The 19737-nt window shown below is 59.7% G+C and overlaps 1 protein-coding gene across 8 annotated transcripts; it reads right to left on the bottom strand.

Annotated features, from left to right (window-relative positions):
- Positions 1-3663: 3663 nt before the first annotated feature.
- On the bottom strand, positions 3664-16642 carry AP3B2 (adaptor related protein complex 3 subunit beta 2). Of its 8 annotated transcripts, none has more exons than XM_075505556.1 (27): positions 16470-16642; positions 13302-13377; positions 13110-13184; positions 12879-12974; positions 12632-12792; positions 12424-12490; positions 11419-11601; positions 11125-11304; positions 10791-10888; positions 10444-10498; positions 10219-10290; positions 10000-10062; positions 9633-9765; positions 9441-9550; positions 9189-9233; positions 8918-9104; positions 8698-8816; positions 8360-8471; positions 7398-7587; positions 7158-7323; positions 7018-7072; positions 6603-6709; positions 6264-6495; positions 6081-6165; positions 5261-5358; positions 4395-4533; positions 3664-4169 (listed from the first exon to the last, which is right to left on the bottom strand). In XM_075505556.1, the coding sequence occupies exons 1-27, from the start codon at positions 16640-16642 to the stop codon at positions 4019-4021; spliced, it is 3228 nt and encodes a 1075-aa protein (XP_075361671.1). In that variant the 3' UTR covers positions 3664-4018. The 8 variants fall into 8 exon arrangements, with proteins under 8 accessions (XP_075361671.1, XP_075361670.1, XP_075361669.1 ...); XM_075505555.1 differs by having other exon boundaries at positions 9189-9239; XM_075505554.1 differs by having other exon boundaries at positions 8918-9065; positions 9189-9365.
- Positions 16643-19737: the final 3095 nt, after the last annotated feature.

The raw sequence follows: 19737 nt of genomic DNA on the forward strand, positions 1-19737 counted from the left end.
GTCCATCATATCCTGGCTCAGCTAAACCCTTAGCCAAGAACCCACATCCAAGCATGAAGATGCATCCCCAGGATGCTCTGAGGTCTCAAGGAGGGCATTGTCAGGCTTCAGACACCTCTAGCATTCCAAACAAAACACACTGGAGTGAGAAAGGGAGTGCCAGGCTTGATTTGAAATAGGGAGGAGTTGTTTCCACTCCCTCAGAGTCAGAGTAACAGAAAGACAACCTATGAGCCTTACAACCATGGTAGAGAGCTCTTGTTTGCTGGCTCTGCATCAAGAAGGCAGCAGCTGAAACAGTGGCTGTCAGGTCTCTGGAGTTCACATCCCATCAGCCCCAAGCAAACCCCATGGCTACAGCCTGTGGTTTACCTGCAGGAGGTCCCACTCCAGAGACATATGCACAACCTGCAGCAGCTCAGTCAGTGGAACAACATACACTTGTGCAGCAAAAGCCAGAGATGTCCAAGGTTAAGTGGAAACAAAGGCACCTCCACAGCCCTGAGGCAGACACACCAGTAGAAAACCTACAGATAACGAAATCCCAGGGCTAGGCAGAACCCCCACCATCACAACAGCACTGGCACTGGATTAGGATATCCTAATCCTTAGGGAAGTCATTAAACACAGCTCAGATGCCCGTATGGCCAAGATGTGCATTAGTTCCTGGGGATGCTCTGGAGCATGCAAGGCTCATCCACCTCAGCTACAATTCAGCCTTTGTTTTACATCTTTCATAGAAATCCCACTGGGGCAGCACCATGCTGATGCCCAAAGGGGTTCTCAGCATTGTAGCTACAGCCAAGAGGGCCTTGAATCCTAAGACAAAATTTAAGATGCTGTTAAAATGGTGTCAGTCTCAATATAATTGAGCCACGATGGCTCCATACATTGACCAAAGGCAGCTCTAAAAGTCCTTTTTTACCAATAAATTTTGTTTCCCAAGCTGAAGTCAGCTACACCAATAAAAAGCATAATATTGGTGTAACTGTTCCTACCAAGCGACACCGCTAACAAAGCAGCAAGCCCACACATCCAACTCATCCTGAACAGGGTTAGGCTAGGCTGCATCAGCTCTCTTGCCATCAGCAAGGCTGAGCTTAAGCAGCTCTCCCAGGTTTTACTGTGTGGAAAGGGTCTTGAACACACCTGGCTGGAATCAAGACTGGAAGGGATTTTGATGGTATTATTTTACAGGGGAGCACTGACTTCAGAACAACACCAATTTTGCCAAAACTCCTGTTTTTAAAGAAGAATCCCTGCCGAGGCACCTACTTTTTGGAACAAAACATTTTGAAGCTATCATTCAAGCAGCTTTAGAAACAAGCAATATCACAGCTGCCTGTTTCAGGACATTATCAGAGCAGAATAAAGTTTTAATTCTTTTAGGGAGACTGTTCCAGTCGAGATAAACTGCAGCAAAGCAACAGGATCCTGAAACTCCTCACAAAACACAGCTCCAATCCTTTGCACAGCTCTAGCTGGAGCCCCTCACCAACACTCCAGCTGCCAGCACACATGGTTAGCCTATCACAAAAGCAGCCACAACAAGTGTTAATTGGTTTTAGCTAGAGAATACTGAAGGGTAAAAAAAGAACTTGTTTTTCAGAAGACTCTCTTCCTGCCTCTGCCCATACAACACAGAGATTAGGGACTAAGTCTCCCAGGGTCACCAACAGAAGCCAGTCTTGCTACATGGAGCTTGTAGTCACCTGGTTTGAGTAAAATAACCACTCTGTTCACTTTGCACACTAAAAAAGAGTTTAGAAGCACTCAGAACTACCCCTTGCTACCAAGCAAGACCATGGTTCCCACTCAAGCCAAAACACACCCCACCATCATGAACCAGAGCTCAGCATGTCCGGCTCAGCTTCACCCCCCCAATAACCTGGGATGACAGCAACAGGCACCACTTCCTGGTCGGACTGGGACCACCGGGCTTCCTCCAGTAATGGCTTCGTTCCTGCAGGCAGCACCAGTCAGTTGGTGGGTTAGGTGAAGTTCCCTCAGAGCCCCTTGTTCCCTCGGAAGCTGGGGGGGGGGCAGCCGCCAGACCTCAGTACTTCACTCAGCAGCAGACTCCCCCCCAAAGCCTGGCCCCACCGGTCCGCTGAGGGAAGGGGGGATCCCATCCCCGCTCCACCGCCACATACGGAGAAAGGGCGGGAAACGACCTCAGGGCCACTACCCCCTTCCCCCCCCCCCCCGTGAAACGTGTGAAACCACGTGACGGGGCGGCCTTAAAGGGGCCGCGCGCGCGCCGCCCCTTTTCTCCCTCCCGCCTCGGCTCTGTGAGGCACCAGGTCTGTCAGCACGTGTCCCGCCCGCTCCCCCTCTCACCGGCGGGAAGGCCATGGGCGGCGCTGCGGGCAGGCGGGCGGGCGGATCCCAGAGAGGAGGGAAGCAATAGCAGCGGGCTGCCCTACCCGCCCCGCCGGCTTTTATGGGCCACCGCCCCGCCGGGGTGGGGGGTTGGGGGTACTGGGGGGGGGGGGGGTGGAGGGGTGGGGTGGGGCGGGGCGGGGCCGAGGCGCATGCGCACTGTGCCCGCCTGCCGCACCCCCCCCCCCCCCCAATTATTCCTCCCCTATCCCGGCGTGCAGCGCGCGGGGTGTTGGGCGTGCGCTGATTCCCGCGCTGGGGCGGTATCTTTCCCTGTCCTCACGACGCCCGGTGGCAGCTTGAGCTTCCCCAGGGCCGCCTCAGCGCGGGCACCTCTCCACACACAGGCTGTGGCAGTCGCTGTGGTCTGTGTGAGGGAATGGGGCTCCCCCAAGGGGAATGGGGCGGTGGCAGCGTCACCAGCTACTGGCTTCAGCCCCCCTGGGTGCGAAACAGCACTGAGCACTCTGGCTCTTGCCCCCGTTGTTGTGGAAATGGGCTTTTCCCTGGGGGAGCGAATGCTTGACGTGGAGCAGTTGGTGGCGCTGCGGCTCTGGCCAGCATTTTGTCACCATAAAAAAAAATAAGGGTGATTATATTCTGTCTCCTACCCACACGCTGGAAAAAGTAGAAAGTCCCTCACCCTTTTTGCAGCAGCAGAAGGGGTTGGACTCGAGGCGATTTGGGGTTCAGGCCTTCCTGTACGTCCTTTGCTCATCCTCTCTCTCCAGTGCTGGGCCTGGCTCCCTGCTGGGCTGCAGCTTTGGGAAGGGAGAGCGGGGCTCTCTTAAATCCCACCCAACCCGTGCTGGGAGGAGAGATCTTGATAAAGAGTCAAATTTCCTTTTTTTTTTTTTCCCCAGTTTAGAGATGAAAAGCCTGCCCGAGCCAGCCCCAGGAATCCCTCCAGTGACTCTGCAGAATAGACCCAGCCCTGACGTAGCAGGTATTTCTGCGGTCAAAGCACGAGCAATTCTGCTTTGAATAAATAGCTGGAAAACTCCCAGGACTCCTCAGATCCCTGATCAGGACTAAATGCCTCCTACCCTCTGCCAAGCCCCAGTGGGGTTTACCCCGACCCTGCATGTCGGTGCCAGGTTTTCTCCAAGAGCCAGCAGCCATCCGATTCAAGCAGTGCCACCCCCAGGGGACTCGCATGTCCACAGTTGCCTATGAGATGGCTGGTCCCCTTATGTCCCCTGTTGCTCCCCTAGGGAGGCTGGCAGAGCCCGGCATGGGGGCAGTTTGGGGCTGATCCGGCCACTGTACACACAGAGCAGAGGAGAGGAAGGAAATGGGTTCAAGAAGAGCTTTATTGGGAGATCCTGGCCATAATAAATAGGGGTTACACTGGGAGATAGTGGTGAGGGGCCAGGGGCTGGAGGCACGCTGTGCTCATGTGGGGGCTGGAGCTGCCACCGCCCTTCCAAACAGAACATTGCCCTGTGTCCCATCTGCCCCATCTCGCTCCTTCCTCCCAGCGGCAAAGCTGGCCCAGGGGTCGCTGCCTGCCTCCCCTCTGGTGATCAGGGCAGGGAATATCATGGCAGAAATTGGGGCAGGAAGCATTTTGGGGAGTGGTGTGGGGCAGAAGGGGATGGGAGGGCAGAGCTGTGGGTGTGGCGGGGCCCGGCCGTCACTGCGCAAGGGCCTGGATGATGTCTTTCACCAGCATGGTGCCGATAACCATCTTCTCGCTGTTGACTGTCAGCTGGGCCGCAGTGCCCTCCCGTCGCTCCAGGGTGATGAGCACCAGGCTCCCACTGGTGACCGTCTTGGCCGCGAACCTGCCCACCGGCAAACACAAGGCTTCAGGACGAGCTGTCACCCTGTCACCCTCCTGTCCCCCAGGATGCTCCGGTGGGGAGGCGTCTGCCACCCACGGCCACCATCATGTGTGGGTTCATGCAGGCTCCTTGTCCTAAAGGAAGCCCTGAGTGTCCCCGTTGTGATTTGGGTGGGACCAGAGGGGTAACAGTGCCTGCCTGGTCCCGGTGTGGGGGTCCAGCTACCTGTACTCGTTGTCAGCACCACAGGGCACGCGGCCCACGTTGGCGGCCGAGGTCACTTGCTGGACGATGGCGTGGTCGCTCTGGCATTTCTCAGGCAGCGTCAGCTTCTCCGTGATCTCGCTCATGCCTGTCAGCTTCCCTGGAGTGGGCAGCAGAGGCACCTGCCCATCTCTGGCCACGCACCCAGCGGCTGTGTCCCTGCCAGACCCTGTTTTGCCATCCCCAAACCAAGCCCTTCCAGCTGCCAGCTCCCTGCATCTGGGTCCCCCATGACATCCTGAACTGGCTGCCCTGCTTGCTCCTCTCCAGTCCGGCAGAGACGGATTTGGGAAAATCCTTCTTCCACAACCCTTCCCGGGCTCGTCCCTGCGTCCCTGCCCGGTGGCAGCAGCCATGTCCCTGGGGACGGGCTCCTCTGGTCACTGGCAGCGATGGGGCCGGGTGCTGCAGGGCACCGAGCTCAGTGCAGACCCCCATCCACGGGGCCAGGGTGGAGACGCTGCTGCTCCAGGAGCATGGGGACGCGGGGCCAGGGTGTCCCTGTCACTCACCGGACACGGTGCTGAGAGCGCCAGGGGTGGTACGAGCCCTCCATGCTGCACAGGGACCTGGTGGGGCCATGCTGACACCAGAGTGGTCACCCCAACCCATGGGCCGGCGGGTGCAGGAAGGGGACAAGGGGAGCAGAGCTAGTCTAGGGACTGGCCCAGTAGCCACTTACCCTCGCCTGGCCGTGCGAGGTGCTCTAGGGCCACGGCGAGGGCAGCAGAGGGGACAAAATGGGGGGTGAGCATCAGCGCTGGGGTGGTGGGTGCCCATGCACCACCCTGTCCCTGTCCCTGTCCCCTTCCCCGTCCCCCACTCACCCTGCTCCTTCTTGAACTCGTTCTCACTCATGAAGACGGGGGCCATGAGCTCCCCCACGGGCGGCTGGATGGACACGTAGAAGTGGCGCGTGTGGGTGCTGGGGAGACAGGTGGGTGAGGGGGGCCCATGCTCAAAATATCCCCCCCCAGGTCCCACTTCCCATCCCTGCCCTGTGCAGGTGGCAGTTGGAGGGAAACTGAGGCACAAAAGGCCTCAGGAATAGGGGGAACCTGTCAGGCTGGACTTGGGGCTGCTGCCGCCTCCTTGTCCCCTGCAGGGACCCTGGTGCTTGTCCTGCTGTCCCCCGACCACCCCATGCCCATCCCGGTGTCCCCCCTCCCATGGAAGGACCTTGGTGCCCATCCTGCTGTCCCCTATCCCCCAGAGGGACCTTGTCCCACTGTCCCCTGGGGCCTCTTCCTGCTGTCCTCCACCCCCTGGTAGGATGTTGGTGCCTGTCCAGCTGTCCCCAGTGCCCAGGAGCACCCCATACCCTGTCCTTCTGTCCCCTGAGGCCCCCCATGCCCTGTCCTGCTATCCCCTGTCCCCTGGGGCATCCCATGCCCTGTCCTGCTGTCCCCTGGGGCACCCCATACTCTGTCCTGCCGTCCCCCGTCCCCTGGGGTACCCCATGCCCTGTCTGGCTGTCACCTGCCCCCTGCTGCTCCAAGGCCCCTGGACGGATGTTGGTGCCCATCCCACTTTTGCCATCCCCTGCAGCACCTGTGCCCTGCCCCACTGTCCCCATCCCTGGAGCACTCCACGCTGTCCCCATCGCCTGGGACACCTGCCCTGTCCTGCTCAGCGCCAGGTGCTCACCGCAGCTGGAAGTTGGCTGCCTGGGTGGAGTCGCAGAAGTCGATGCCCATCACCACGCTGGCTGTGTCCCCGGGTGCCAGGCACTCTGAAAGCATAGGGCTGCCACTGCGTCCCATGTCCCCTCCACCAGCCAACCCCTGGCCCTGGCCCTGGCCCTGGCCCCCCCCCCCCGCCGTGCCATACCGATCTCAGGGAACTCCTGGATCCGCATGCCGGAGAGCGGCTTGGGCTCACTGACCCGCAGGCTCTTCACCTCAGCATCAGTGTTGTTGGAGATCTGGATCTGGACAGCCACCATGTGGGGATCCCCTGGGAAGGGCTGGCGGCTGAAGCAGTACTCGACTGAGAGCCCCTCGCCTGCCATGCGGTGCAGCAGCTCGTAGGTCCTCACCGTGCTGAATGCTGGGCTCAGCAGCTGCAAGGGACCAAGGGACTAGCGTGAGCTGCTGACCCCCTCTCTGCGGCCCCCATGGGTGGCAGTGGTCCCAGGAACCCGCCGGGAAGGACACTGGGGACACTTACGGCAGGTGCCAGGGAGGTGTCAGTGAGCGTGAGGCCCTCCAGGTCCGTCACTAGGCTGGTGGAGACGATGCTGCTGGAGGGGACGGGCTGGGGAGGAGCGAGGGTGACTGCAGGGTGTGGTGGTGTGGGGGGAGGAAAGGGTTAACAGAGATCTGATGAGCCACAGCCCCATGGGGACAACCCCAGTGGCACAGCCCCATGGGGACAGCCCTGTAGGCGCAACCCCACGGGCACAGCCATGTGTCCCACAGCCATCCTCTGGGGACAAGGACTGCTCACCCCACTGGTCCCTGTCCCAGCTCAGCAGCCCCCAAAGGACCTGTGGGACCCTGACCCCACTGAGGTGGGTGCCCGTGCCTCATTTTCCCCAGTGCCACTGCAACGGCCATCCCGTGTGCCCGAGGCAGCCACTCACAGTCATCCAGGTCGAGCAGGGAGATCTCCTTGGGGCCGGCCCTGCTGCTGGGGGGCTGCAAAGGGGCAGAGAGATGGGGGGTATGTGAATGGGGGATCTGGCGGTCCCTGCGCTGCCCCCCAGCCCAGGCCAGCTCTCACCGCCTTCCTCCGCTTGGCCTCCGCCTCGGAGCCTGAGTCAGAGCCCGAGGAGCTGCTCTCGGAGGTGCTGGCCTCCTCCGATGAGGTCTCGGCGCAGCTCTTCTTCCCCTGCAACGCCTTCTTCTTGGCCTTCTTCACCCCCTCCTCCTCCTCTTCCTCGCTGGGGCTGTGGGGAGAGCCCAGGTCAGGGGGGGGTGGGGTGGGGTTCAGCCAGGGGCACACCGCTTACCCAGATGGTACCTGCCCGTGCTCCCCGGGGCTGCCTTCCGGGAGCCTTCCTTCTTTCTCTTCGTTCTCTTCTCCTCCTCCTCCTTGTCCTCCGACTGCTCCCCGCTGCTGCCTTCCTCCTCTTCCTCCTCCTCCTCGCTGCCAGAGCTGGAGCTGCCCAAGCTGCTGCTGCTGCCACTCTCCTTGCTGACGGACTCGGGCTCTGCGGGGGGCACAGCTCAGCCCTGCTGCTGCATCCCCCCACGCCCCCACAGCTCCCTGCTGTGTCCCACTGCATCCCTCCATCCTCCCACTGCATCACACTGCATCCCCACACCTGCTGCGTCCCCATTGCATCCTCCCACTGCATCTCTGCATCCCTGTGTCCTTCTGCTGCATCCCTGCACCACCCCACTGCATCTCACTGCATCTCTGGGCCCTCCTACTGAATCTCCACTGCATCCCCATATCCTCCCGCTGCCTCCCTCTGCATCCTGCTGCATTCCTTCATCCTCCCACTGCATCCCTGCATCCTCCTGCTACATCCTCACATCCTCCCACTGCATCCTGCTGCATCTCCACATCCTCCCACTGCATCCCACCATATCCCTGCATTCCTCCACTGCATCCCCACATCTTCCTACTGCGTCCCCACAACCCCCCACCACATCCCTGCTTCCCCCCACTTCATCCCTGCATCCACCAGCCACACCCCTCCATGTCCCCTGCCACGTCCCTACCACGATGGGATGTCCCCACTGCAACATCCCCTGCCAGATGCCCCACCATTGTGGCAACTGCCTGATGCCTCACTGCAGTGGTCCCTGCCTCATGCCCCACCGTAGTGTCCCTTTCCTGATGCCCCATCATGGTGGCTCCTGCCCCATGCCCCACCGTGGTGGCACCTGCCTGATGTCCCTGCCACAGTGATCCCTGCATGATGCCCCACCACAGTGGCCCCTGCCCCATGCTGTGCCGTGCCACCAGGTCCTTACCGCTGTCTGCCGACTCTGTGGGCCCTGACTCTCCCTCTGAGTCAGAGTAGAAAGGTTTCTCCACCTTCTCCTTCCTCTTCTCCCGGCTGGTGCACTTGGTCCACTCAGGAACCTGCTGGCACAGGGTTGGTGGAGCAGGGCCATCGCCCATAGGTGGGGGGCCCAAACAGCACCCCTTGCCCCCCTTCTGTCCCCAGGTGGGTTTGTGGGCACCAGAGAGGGGACATGGGGCAGCTGAGCAGCACCTGGGCACCTTCTGGGGCTCTCCCAAGACCTCGAGACGATGCCCCCACCTTGGCCCCCCCATGAAGCCCTGCACTCTGGGGTGCTCCACGCACCTCCACATTCCTCACAGATGGGTCGGGGGCCTCATCTGGCCAGTCAGGCAGCTCTTGGTAGCCCACAGCCTTGGCATTGAGCAGGTGGGACAGGGAGCCCAGCTGGAAATGGTCCCGATCTACAGCGGGGTGAGAAGTGGCAGCAGCTCGGGGACAGCCATGCAGCACTGTGGTGACAGCTGGCCCCGTGTCCCCATGCCCTGTGACCAGGGCTGGGTACCTTTGAAGGAGGACTCCAAGATGGGAGCAGGTTTCTGGGCCAGGAAGAGCTTCTTGGCGTACTTGTTGAGGGCCCCACTCTTCTCGGTGGGCACGATGAGCTGGCGGATGAAGCGAGCCCGGTCACGGATGTCGTAATTCTGGTCGTACTTGGCCAAGTTGAGGACGTACTGGGTCAGCAGCTTGCTCTGCGCCAGAAGACACGCTCAAGATCAGCATCTCCCTCCCCAGTGGGGAGACTGAGGCACACCATTGGGCCATGTCCCTGGTACCTGCTTGGAGTTGGTCAGGTAGAGCTTAGCCGCCAGGTTGATGACCTGCAACTTGACAATGTCCTCCTCATTGGTGAAAGACTTGGCCATCTTGCGCAGCACATCGGGCGCAATCTTGGGCACGTGCTCACAGTACTCGCCGATGAGCCACAAGATGCTGGCCCGTGCCATGGGCACCTGCAAAATGCCCCCAGGCATGTAGCACCACTGCCACTCCCCCAGTCCTGTGGGCCACGCAACACCCCAACCCACCTGGATGTTGTCAGTGAGCTTGGCCATGTGCTTGATGATCTCACTGTGTTGGGCCGGCTGCATCTGCAGCAGCTTTTTGATGACCACCACGGATTCAGCCACCACCAGCTCTGCGGGCAGAGACCCGGCCTCAGTGGGGTCCTGCCCCGGGAGCGCTGGAGCACCCATTTCACCCCCACCACATGCACTCACCATCCCGGTTGGAAAGGAGCTGGACCAGGCCATTGAGGCAGGTGTCCCGCACCTTCCCGATGTTGGTGGCACAGCGCCCGATGGCTTGGATGGTGGCCGCCACGAAGTCCTTGTCCATGCTGCGGATGTAGGTCTGTGCAGGAATGGGGAGGGGACACACAGGACATGTCACCCACATACCAGTGCCAGGCATCCCCCCATATGGTCGTCACATGTTGGGGCTCTTTGGAGCCACCCATGGGGTTGGCATGGCCTCAGCCCACTCCTCTTGGTGGGGCTCTCCCTCCGTCCCCTCCACGGTGGTGTTCTGGCGCCCAGAGCCATGCCAAGGTGGCACCCCAGTGGCCTCAGTAGGGCCATGGCATACCTGGAACTCCCGCAGGATGGTGGAGATGTTGGTCTCGTTGGCCAGGTTGGTGAGGACCTCCAGCTGTGGGAAAGAGAAAGAGATGGGCATGGTGCCAGGGCACGGGGTCCTTGCTGTCCTCCTGTCCCCAGGGCATGGAGGACAGCTGGGCCCCAAGGAAGGGGTCCATAAAGCTCCAAAGCCATCAGTGATGGGTTTTGCTGGGTGTTTCCAGCTCACCTTGAGGATCTTGATCTGCGTGGGGTCCGTGGAGCGGATGTAGAAGCTCTTCAGGTAGGGCTCAAACATCCCCTGCATGCAGAGCCAGCAGCGTTAGTGCCATCCCTGTCCCCCCCTCGCCGAGGCCACCCACAGGCAGCTGGCCCTGGTGATCTTGCTGGCTAGCCCTCATTCCACTCCAGACTCAACAGGGAAAACTCCTCCCACACCAAGTCCGAGACTCACCCGCCGTTTGATGGACATGGTGGCCACATTCTGCAGCACAACATACTGCACCTCACTGTGGGAACAAAGAGGGGACCACCATCAGTGGGTCAGGGCCAGACTGCCCCAGCAAGTCCCTGTGAAGACAGGGCTGGACCCACCACCAGGCTGGTGCCACCACAATGCTGCCACTCCATGTCTGGACTGGGCCGGGCCAAAAAGCCCTCTTTTTTGGTAATTTGCCTCAACCCGACATCCCTGCGGGGATGGGCTTTTTGGGGGTCTCTCCCAGGGTCTTGAGGCTCCCCATGGGTCCCACCAACTAGGGTGGCAGGGTAGGGGACCAGGGCAACCCAGGTACCACAGACCTGTGACTCCGCAGGAGCCGCACCAGCGCCTTGGCGATGACACCAACCTCCGCCTTGGGTGCCAGGTGGAAGTAGAGCTGTGCCACAGCCATCACCACCTGCAGGGACACACCCGAGCATCACCCAGTGGACACAGGGACACCCCGAGGGATGGTTGTGTCCCCCAGAGTCCCACCTGGCAGCACCTGGAGGAAGCCTGACCCTGGGGACACCCATCCCTGGGTGTCTCTCAAGCACCCCAGTGGCTCCTTGGCCAGTGGGGACATCATGAGCTCAGGCTGCTGGACACCACCGGTGGACTCGGGGGATGGCAGGGCTGGAGTGGGGGGCTCACCGCGGCATTGCGGCTTTGCAGCAGGGGTTTGGTGTTGCGCAGGAGCAGGCGGTGGTCGGGGTCCATAACGTAGGGCTTGCGCTTGGCCAACGAGGCTGCCTCTGCCTTAGCGTCCTTGGCGTCCTCCTCCTCGGAGCCGTAGAAAGCCTTCTCGGCGCTCTCCTCCAGCAGGGACTCCTGCTGGTAGGTGGGATGCCTTGCACCCCCCCAACAGCACCCTCCTTCACCCCACCTCCCCAAGGGCTCCCAGGGCACCCCGAGGCTCCTGGGGCACCCCAAGGCTCCCGCACTCACGTTCTGGTTGGGGCTGAGGAACTGGGTGCGCGCATAGCGGGTCAGCATGTTGATGATGACCACCTGTCCCCACTCCTCCACATCGATGAGCAGGTTGCAGAGCTTGCGGTAGTTCTTGTGGATGAGGTCAATGCGCTCTGGGCAGACTTCCTCGAACGCCATGACCACGCTGCCGGCCACCAGCTGGGGAGGGACACCCCAGGGTGACTCACCAGTGTGGTGGCATCTTCATCATGATGCTGGCTTGATGGGGATGGTGGCATCCCTGTGAGGATGCCGGTTTGGTGGGCATGGTGGCATCCCTATGGGGATGCCAGCTCAGCAGGGATGGCTGCGTCCCTGCAAGGATGCTGGATCAGGGGGCATGGCAGCATCCACGTGAGGATGCTGACTTGGAGGGGTCGGTGGCATCTCTGTGAGGATGCTGGTTTGGTGGGGATAGTGGCTTCCTCATGGGGACGTTGGCTCAGTGGAGATGGTGGCATCCCCACGAGGATGTTGGCCCGCTGGGGACAGCAGCATCCCCACAAGGATGCCAGCTCTGCAGGGATGGCTGCATTCCTGCGAGAATGCCAATTTGGTGGAGATGTCTGCATCCCTGTGACGATGCTGGATCAGTGGGGATGGTGGCATCCCTATGAGGATGCTGGCTTGGTGGGGACAGTGATATCCCCACAAAGATGTTGGCTCTGGGGATGGCTTTATCCCATCATGGATATTGGACCAGTGGGGATGATGGCATCTCCATGAGGATGCCAGCCCTGCAGGGATGGCTGTATCGCCACAAGGATGCCATATCAGTAGGGATGGTAGCATCCCCATGAGGATGCTGGCTCAGTGGGGACAACAGCAGCACTGCAAGGATCCCTGCTCTGCATGGATGGCTGCATCCCCACGAGGACACCAATTTGGTGGGGACATCTGCCTCCCCACAAGGACGCCAGGCCAGCAGGGATGGTGACGTCCCCAGATTTAGGGACAGGGGAGACACGGTGTCCCACTCACCGTGGTCTTGTCTGCCAGCAGCTTCTCGATTACTTCGATCAGCTGGTCCTTCTGGTCTGAGTCGAGGCTGCGAGGGAAGAGCAGGGCAGGTGCCGCCAGACCAAACTCCCCCCCATCCCTGCCTGTCCCTGCCTGCAATAAGCAGCTGAGACCCCAGCACTGGACCTTTATTGGTTCCCCCAGAATTTAGCAGCCAACCCCCTGTTACCTGTACAGCTTGGGAATGGCATGGGCAGCTGTCTTGCGCACGTACGGGGACATGTCCGAGGCAGCCTCCTTGATGGCCAACATCATGATGGGCACAATGATGGGCACGCGGATGCTGGATAGGACCCGCAGGGCGCTGGCACGGATCAGCTGGTTCGGGTCCTGTGGGGACATGCGGGGGGCTGCAGTGCAGCCATGGGGGACTTGCTGCCCCCCCAGACCTCTCCCAAGTCCCCAAACCAGCCCACCTTGAGTCCTCGCTGGAAGGTAGAGATGGAGAGTAGGGCCAGATCCTGCTGCTCCTCTGCATAGCGTACCAGGTAGACGTACACCAGCTTCTTCACCTGTGGGGTGAAGGTGGTGGGGCCACCTCAGAGCCCCCCAAAACCCAGCCCATCCCCAAAACCCTCCTGCAGGGGAGGCACCAGGCCCTGGAGACACCCATGGATGCCACCAGGGCCACCCAAGACCTTCCTCACCTCGATGTTCTTGCAGGCGACATTTTTCACCACAGCTGGGAAGAGGTCGGAGGCATTTTTACCCCGGGCGATCATCTAAGGGGGTAAAGGAGCGGTGTGACACCGGGCGGCTGGCATGGCATGGCACGACATGGCTCAGCACGGCACAGCTTGGCACTAGCAGTGGTCCCCGCCAGTGGCCACGACACCCACCGCCACAATCCTCTTCATGGCCTCCAGCTTGAGCGAATCCTTGTTACTATCGAGCATCTCCTTGAGATCATCATGCCTGCACCGTGAAAAAAAAATCCCATTTTCCATTTTTAGCCATTTTTAACCATTTTTAGTCTTTTTTTTTGCTCCCAGCCTGCTATCAGGCTGGCAACCCGACCCTTTGCCATGCAATATTTATGGAGACAGGAGTTGGGTTACAGCCAGGTGAAAGAGGAGCCTGAGGGACTGGCGTGGCGCTGACACCCAGCTCTGTCCCCATCCTGGGCGCTGGGATGAGGACCTCATCCCAGCCCGGCTGTGGCTGTCATCCTAGGATGTCCCCAGATCGCTTCCCAGGGAGCAGATGCCCATCACCGGCTCCATCCTGGCCACCAGCCCAGCTTGGCTGGGTGTCCCTTGTCCCCTCCTGGGCACGGTGACATGGATGCACTGGTGTGCCCCGATGCAGAGCCCTTCCCTGTTCCCCTCCCTGGGCTGGGAAAATGCCACCACTGTCCCCTTTTATAAGTCTGGTTGTCACTACTGTCCCCTCTTCTAAGGGATATCCATCCCCATGGAACTGGGAGGGACCTGCAAGGCTGCATCCAGCCACAGCAGCTGGGAGTGGCACCCATGGGACAATGCTTGGCCAGAGCCACCGTCGCTGGAGGGTCCTGGGGGGCTCCTTGGGGGGGTCTTACCGCAGTGGTGGCCCAGTGCTGGTGGCCACCACGGGCTCGGGGCTGGCGAGTGGCTGCAGCTCGTCAGCTCGCAGGGCGCTGTAGCAGGCGGGTTGTCCAGCCTTAGTGGCCAGCACCAGGCTCATCACCTCCTCGGCCATGTTCACTGCTCAGTGGTGGTTTTGGCCACCTGGCTGGCCCCGCCGGTAGCTGCTTGCAGCAGCTTCTGCACCAGCGGCAGGGACAGCATGGCTTTGGCTGGGGGTGGTGGCCCTGGGGATGGTGGCAGGGCTGTGGCCCCGCTCTTCCTCCCAGCACCGCTCTTCCTCCCAGCACCGCCGGCTGAAACCTGATGCTGTTGTTGGGGTTGGGTTGCAGCTGCGATTGCGACGCACTTCCTGGTGGACGAGGCCATCCTGGGGTGTCATGTCCCAAGTGACACCTGTCATGCAGCTGGGGCTTGAGGACATTGCAGGGAGCTCCTTCCCCAGGTGCTTTGAGTGGCTCAGTCCTGGCCAGGGACACCCACCTGGGTGGTGCAGTGGCATGATGGGACACCTGTGGGTGTCCCACCTGGGTAATGGGGTGGCACTTGGGGGGCATTTCTCTTGCCCTATGTGCCATGTATGGCTCATAGAGACAGTGACACATCTGATGTGGCCACAAAGGGACAGGCTCCAGGGAAGGGCAGCGTGCAGGTGATGGGGACAGTGCCCGGGGGTCAGGGATGGGGGGGACACTGCCAGACTGGGGGACACTGCCAGCAGGTCAGGCATCGGGGGACACTGCCAGACTGGGGGACACTGCCAGGGGGTCAGAGATGGGGGGACCTGGCCAGACTGGGGGACACAGCCAGAGTGGTTAGGGCTGAGGGACGCTGCCAGACTGGGGAACAGTGCCACTGGGGTCGGGTGAGGGGACACTGCCAGATGGGGGGACACTGATGGCAGGTCAGGGCTGGAAGCACACTGCCAGACTGGGGGACACTGCCAGTGGGGGTCAAAGTCAGGGGACACTACCAGACTTGGGGAAAGGGGAACACTGCCAGGCTGGGGGACACTGTCAGACTGGGGGACATTGCCAGGGGCTCATGGAAGGGGGACACACTGTGAGATGGGGACACTGTGAAATGGGGACACTGCCAGACTGGGGGACACTGCCAGGGGGTCAGGGAGGGGGAACATTGCCAGATGGGGGGACACTGCCAGCCTGGGGCACTGCCAGCAGGGCAGGGATGAGGGGACACATCCAGCTTGGGGGACCCTGCCAGCAGGTCTGGACTGGGGTGTCACTGCCAGATAGGGGAACACTATCAGGTGGTAATGGATGGGGGGTACACTGCCAGACTGGGGGACACTGCCAGAGGAGCAGGGACAGGGGGGGACACTGCCAGACTGGGTGACACTGCCTATGGCTCAGGGTTGGGGGGACACTGTCATACTGGGGGACACAGCAAGGGGTAGGGAGTGTGATGCTGCCAGACAGGGGTACACTGCCAGGGCATCAGGGAGGAGGGGACACTGCAAGAGTGGGGGACACTGCCAAGGGGTCAGGGCTGGGGGGACACTGTCAGAGTAGGGGACAATGCCAGGGGCTCAGGGAAGGGGGAGACACTGTGAGATGGAGACACTGCCAGTGGGTCAGAAATGGGGGACACATCCAGAGTGGGGGACACTGCCAGGGGGTCAGGACTGGGGGGACACTGTCATACTGGGGGACACTGCCAGGGAGTCAGGGATGAGGGACACTGCCAGACTGGAGGTTGGGGGGACACATCCAGACTGGGGGACCACTGCCAGTAGATCAGGGCTGGGGGGACATTGCCAGACAGGGGGACAGTGCTGCGGCATTAGGGAGGGGTCCAGGGATGGGGGACACTGCCTGAATGGAGAACACCATCAGCGAGTCAGGGAGGGGGGACACTGCCAGCAGGTCAGGGTGGTGGACACATCCAGAGTGGGGGACACTGCCAGGGCTGGGGGGACAAAGGGACTCCCACATTCCCGCAGCTCCGGGGACCCCCCCACCTTCCTCTGCGTCCCTGTCCCACCCCCAGCAGCCTGCCTCACACAGTGGTGACATTTCTCAGCCCCTCCTGCCCCCGCGCTGGGGACCTCGGACGGGGGGTGCCGTCACCCGGGGACCCCCGTGAGAGCTGCGGGAGCCAGCAGAGCCTGGGGGGGGGGGCACCGTGCCCGGGGTGCTTCCAGCCCCAGGGTGGGGGGTGCAGGGGGGGGTCCCCGCGCATCGCCCCCGCCACACCGTCTCCAAAACCCCCCCGGTTTTCCCCCGAAACCCTCCCCGGCCTTTGCAACCTGCAGTGGCGGCGGCGTTACCGCGTCCCCTGTCCCCATCCTCATCCCCGTCCCCACCCCGGGGACCGCGGCCAGCCCCCAGTCGAGTCCCACGTCCCCAGCGGGGATGGCGGCCAAGGCCTGCGATGGCGGCCACCCGGCCAGGCTCGGACTGTCCCCCGCGGCGTCCCCACCTCTTGTAGTCGGAGGAGAAGATGCCGCCGCTGGCGGGGTCGTGGCCGTACTCGGGCTCCCCCAGGCTGGAGGAGCCCCCCTTCTCCTCCCCGTAAGCCGGGCTGGCCGCCATGGCGGCGGGATGCGGTCGGGATGCGGCCGGCTGGGATGCCGGGACTGATGTCAGCGTCATGCGGGGACGAGGCCCGCCCTAACGCTCCCCACGCTCCCCGTCCTCCAGGGATGCTCGGTTTCAGGGCGGCATCGCCCAGGCGGCTCGACCCCTCCCTGAATCGGGTGCGGGGCTTTGCACCCCCAAAAGGGGTCCCCAGCCCTGTACTCTCACACATCCGCACAGGTTTGGGTGCTAGTCAGCGGTAAAATGGGCGTAATCTGGGACATTATTATTAGTAGTAGTGTTTGGGATGTGACTATATAGTATCTATCATATAGCTCATATAGCATACATCATGATAGATTGTATAATTATACGTATTTACATTATATTATATTATATCATCATATCACATTATATAATATAATATCACATATTATATTGCATTATATTATATTATTTTATACATAATACATTAGATAGTATACATTATTACTAGAATTATATACTATATATTATATGCTACATCTTATATACTATATACCATATATTACGTGTTATATATTACATTACATTATATTATATTGTATTACTGAGTATATGAATTCTATTATATATATTCTATATTCTATCATACTATATTATACATAGTCCATAATCCATTCTACATTCTACATTCTGTTATATGTTATGTTATGTTATATATGTAATATATTATACCACATTATATTATATTGCAGACTATATTAATTCTATTCTATTCTATTCTATATTCTATATTCTACATTCTACATTCTATATTCTCTATTCTATATTCTATCATATTACATTATATATTATGTTATACATTATATAGTATATATGACATATGATGTATGATATATATGATATATATGATATGTATTGTATTAGAGTATATTATTTGTTCTTATTATAGATATCACTATAGTTGTTGTTGTTGTTATTATTATTATTATTGTTATTATTGTTATTATTATTATTCACAGGTAACTATTGATATAGGCAGATATTTCAGTTCTTCTTCTTCTTCTTCTTCGCAGCTAACAAGCCCAGAGAGGCTGGTTGCCAGCCAGGCAGCTCTCTCACCCCATCACACAGGAGTGAGCCAGTGAGGGAAAAAGGGCACATTTCAGGTAGCAAAATTTAATAAAGCATCTAATTAATGCACAGCAATTAAGCTCCAGCAAGAGGAAAGCAACCCCTGGCCCCCTGCCCTTCCTGCCCTGTGCAGATGGGTCCCCCACCAGTGCTGGCAGCTGGAGTCCAGCCCTCCTGGGGACCCCAGCCCCCTTTGGAGACCCCCAGCCCTGTTTGGGGACCCCGCAGGGATCCCAAGAACCCCAGTCCTGTTTGGGGACCCCAGGGTCTCGGGATATCCTCCTTTCCAGGGACCCCACAGTGCTCCTGGGGATCCTGGCCCTACTTGGGACCCAGACCTCCTTGGTGACCCCACAGCTCTCCTGGAGACCCCAGCCGTGTTTGGGGAACCAGCCCTCCCTTGGACCCCAGAGCCCTCCTGGGGACCCAGCCATCCTGGGGATCCCAGCCCTCCTCAGGACCCCACAGTCCTCCTAGGGACTCAATTCTTCTTGGGACACCACAGTCCTCTGATGGACTCCCAACCCCCTGGGGACCCAGCCCTCTTTGGGGAGCCAGTCCCTCCTGGGGACCCCACAGCCCTGCCAGTTACCCCAGCCCTCTTGGGGACTGCAGCCCTCCTGAAGACTCCAGCCTTCCTAAGGACCCAGTCCTCCTGGGGACCCCAACTCCTCTGGACACCCCAGCCCTCTTGGGGACCTTGCATCCCTCCCAGGGACTGCACCCCTCCTGGAGACACCAGCCCTGTTGGGGCCCCCACAGCCCTCCCAGGCACCCGACAGCCCTGCCGGGGAGGGCTGACACCAGGGATGCTCACGGGCCCACCACCACAGCTGCCACCTTCATTTTGGATTTCCACCTGCAAGAGAAAGCTATCCATGCATGGGGGCTTGGCTGTCCCCACTGCTGTCCCCACCGCAGTCCCCACTGCCCATGGGCCAGCCCCAGGGGGAATCGGGTCAGGATGCAAATGCAGGGCTGGCTGTGGGTGCAGGAGTTGTCCCACCACAGCTGTGACACCCAGCTCCATGCTCACCAGATGCATGTAGAAGTCCACCAAGCCCAGCAGGTAGAGGGCAAAGTGGATGCAGTTTTTGCCCAGCTGATAGTTGGCTTCACTGTTCATTGCCTCCCTGACTTTCCTACGGAAGTCATTGAAGTTGATCCTGCCTTTTTTCCACTAAATCTTGCATTTCCCCCTCTCCCTTTTCATGGCTCTGAAGCCTTCCTTGCTGATCTGACCACTGTTCTGCCAGCTTGTGTCTGGAAAACCAAGAGCCACCCATCGCCCTGGCCCAGCCACCATGCTGCCAGCTGCCTTTTGGCCACTGCCACATCCCAAACAGGAGCAGGGGGTTGGGCATTTACTCTGGAAGTGTATGACCTCCCTGTCCCCACAGCAGACGGCTGCGTGTTTGAAGCTGCTGCTGAGGAGGTTAGACCTGATGTCCAAGGGGAAGAGCAAGATTTCCCTGAGCTGCAACTTGGTCTCTGACACCTCCTCAAAGACCTCCCTGCACCCGGGGATGCTCTTGAACAGCAGAAAGTTGATCGCCTTATTCTCCCTCTGCTAACCATGTTGGGGAGGGAAGATAAGGAGGCAGCAGAATTGGCCCCATCACCCCCCAACACCCCCCAAGCCCCCACACTGCCAGTGGAGGTCTTGCCAAGCTCCTACTTACTGAGCTGCTCGACATCTGCGAGGAGAGAGGAACAGAAATGGGGCATCAGCGCCATGCCCGTGCCTTCTTGCCCATGAATGGAGGGCAGGGTCCCACCCTGCCATCACATCCTGCCCGTGATGGCTCCTGCCAGCCGCAAGGGCTTGGCTTGGGCAAAAATCACCCGTCCTTCCCAACTCCTTCGAGCTGGAGACATCCTGGGACAAGCACCAGTCATTGTGTCCCCCCGCGGTCCCAGAGTGACAGTGGCGTGGGCAGCTGCCTGCAATGGGGTACAGAGATGGGAGCATCCTTACGAGGCTACTACTGCTCATTAGCAGTGATGTCCCTAGGACAGAGCTGGTGACAGAGCCAGGCTGCTGGCACCTCCAC

This window comes from Mycteria americana, chromosome 6 (genome assembly GCF_035582795.1).
Source record: "Mycteria americana isolate JAX WOST 10 ecotype Jacksonville Zoo and Gardens chromosome 6, USCA_MyAme_1.0, whole genome shotgun sequence".
Taxonomy (NCBI): domain Eukaryota; kingdom Metazoa; phylum Chordata; class Aves; order Ciconiiformes; family Ciconiidae; genus Mycteria; species Mycteria americana.

Excerpts from the sequence above, each read along its gene's own strand:
- AP3B2 (XM_075505552.1), bottom strand. The coding sequence starts at position 16,642 with ATGACGCTGACATCAGTCCCGGCATCCCAGCCGGCCGCATCCCGACCG. Across the intron at positions 12,975-13,109 it reads TCGCCTGCAAGAACATCGAG|GTGAAGAAGCTGGTGTACGT; the intron begins GTGAGGAAGGTC and ends TTCACCCCACAG. Across the intron at positions 7,073-7,157 it reads AGGCCAAGCGGAGGAAGGCG|CCCCCCAGCAGCAGGGCCGG; the intron begins GTGAGAGCTGGC and ends GCCCCTTTGCAG.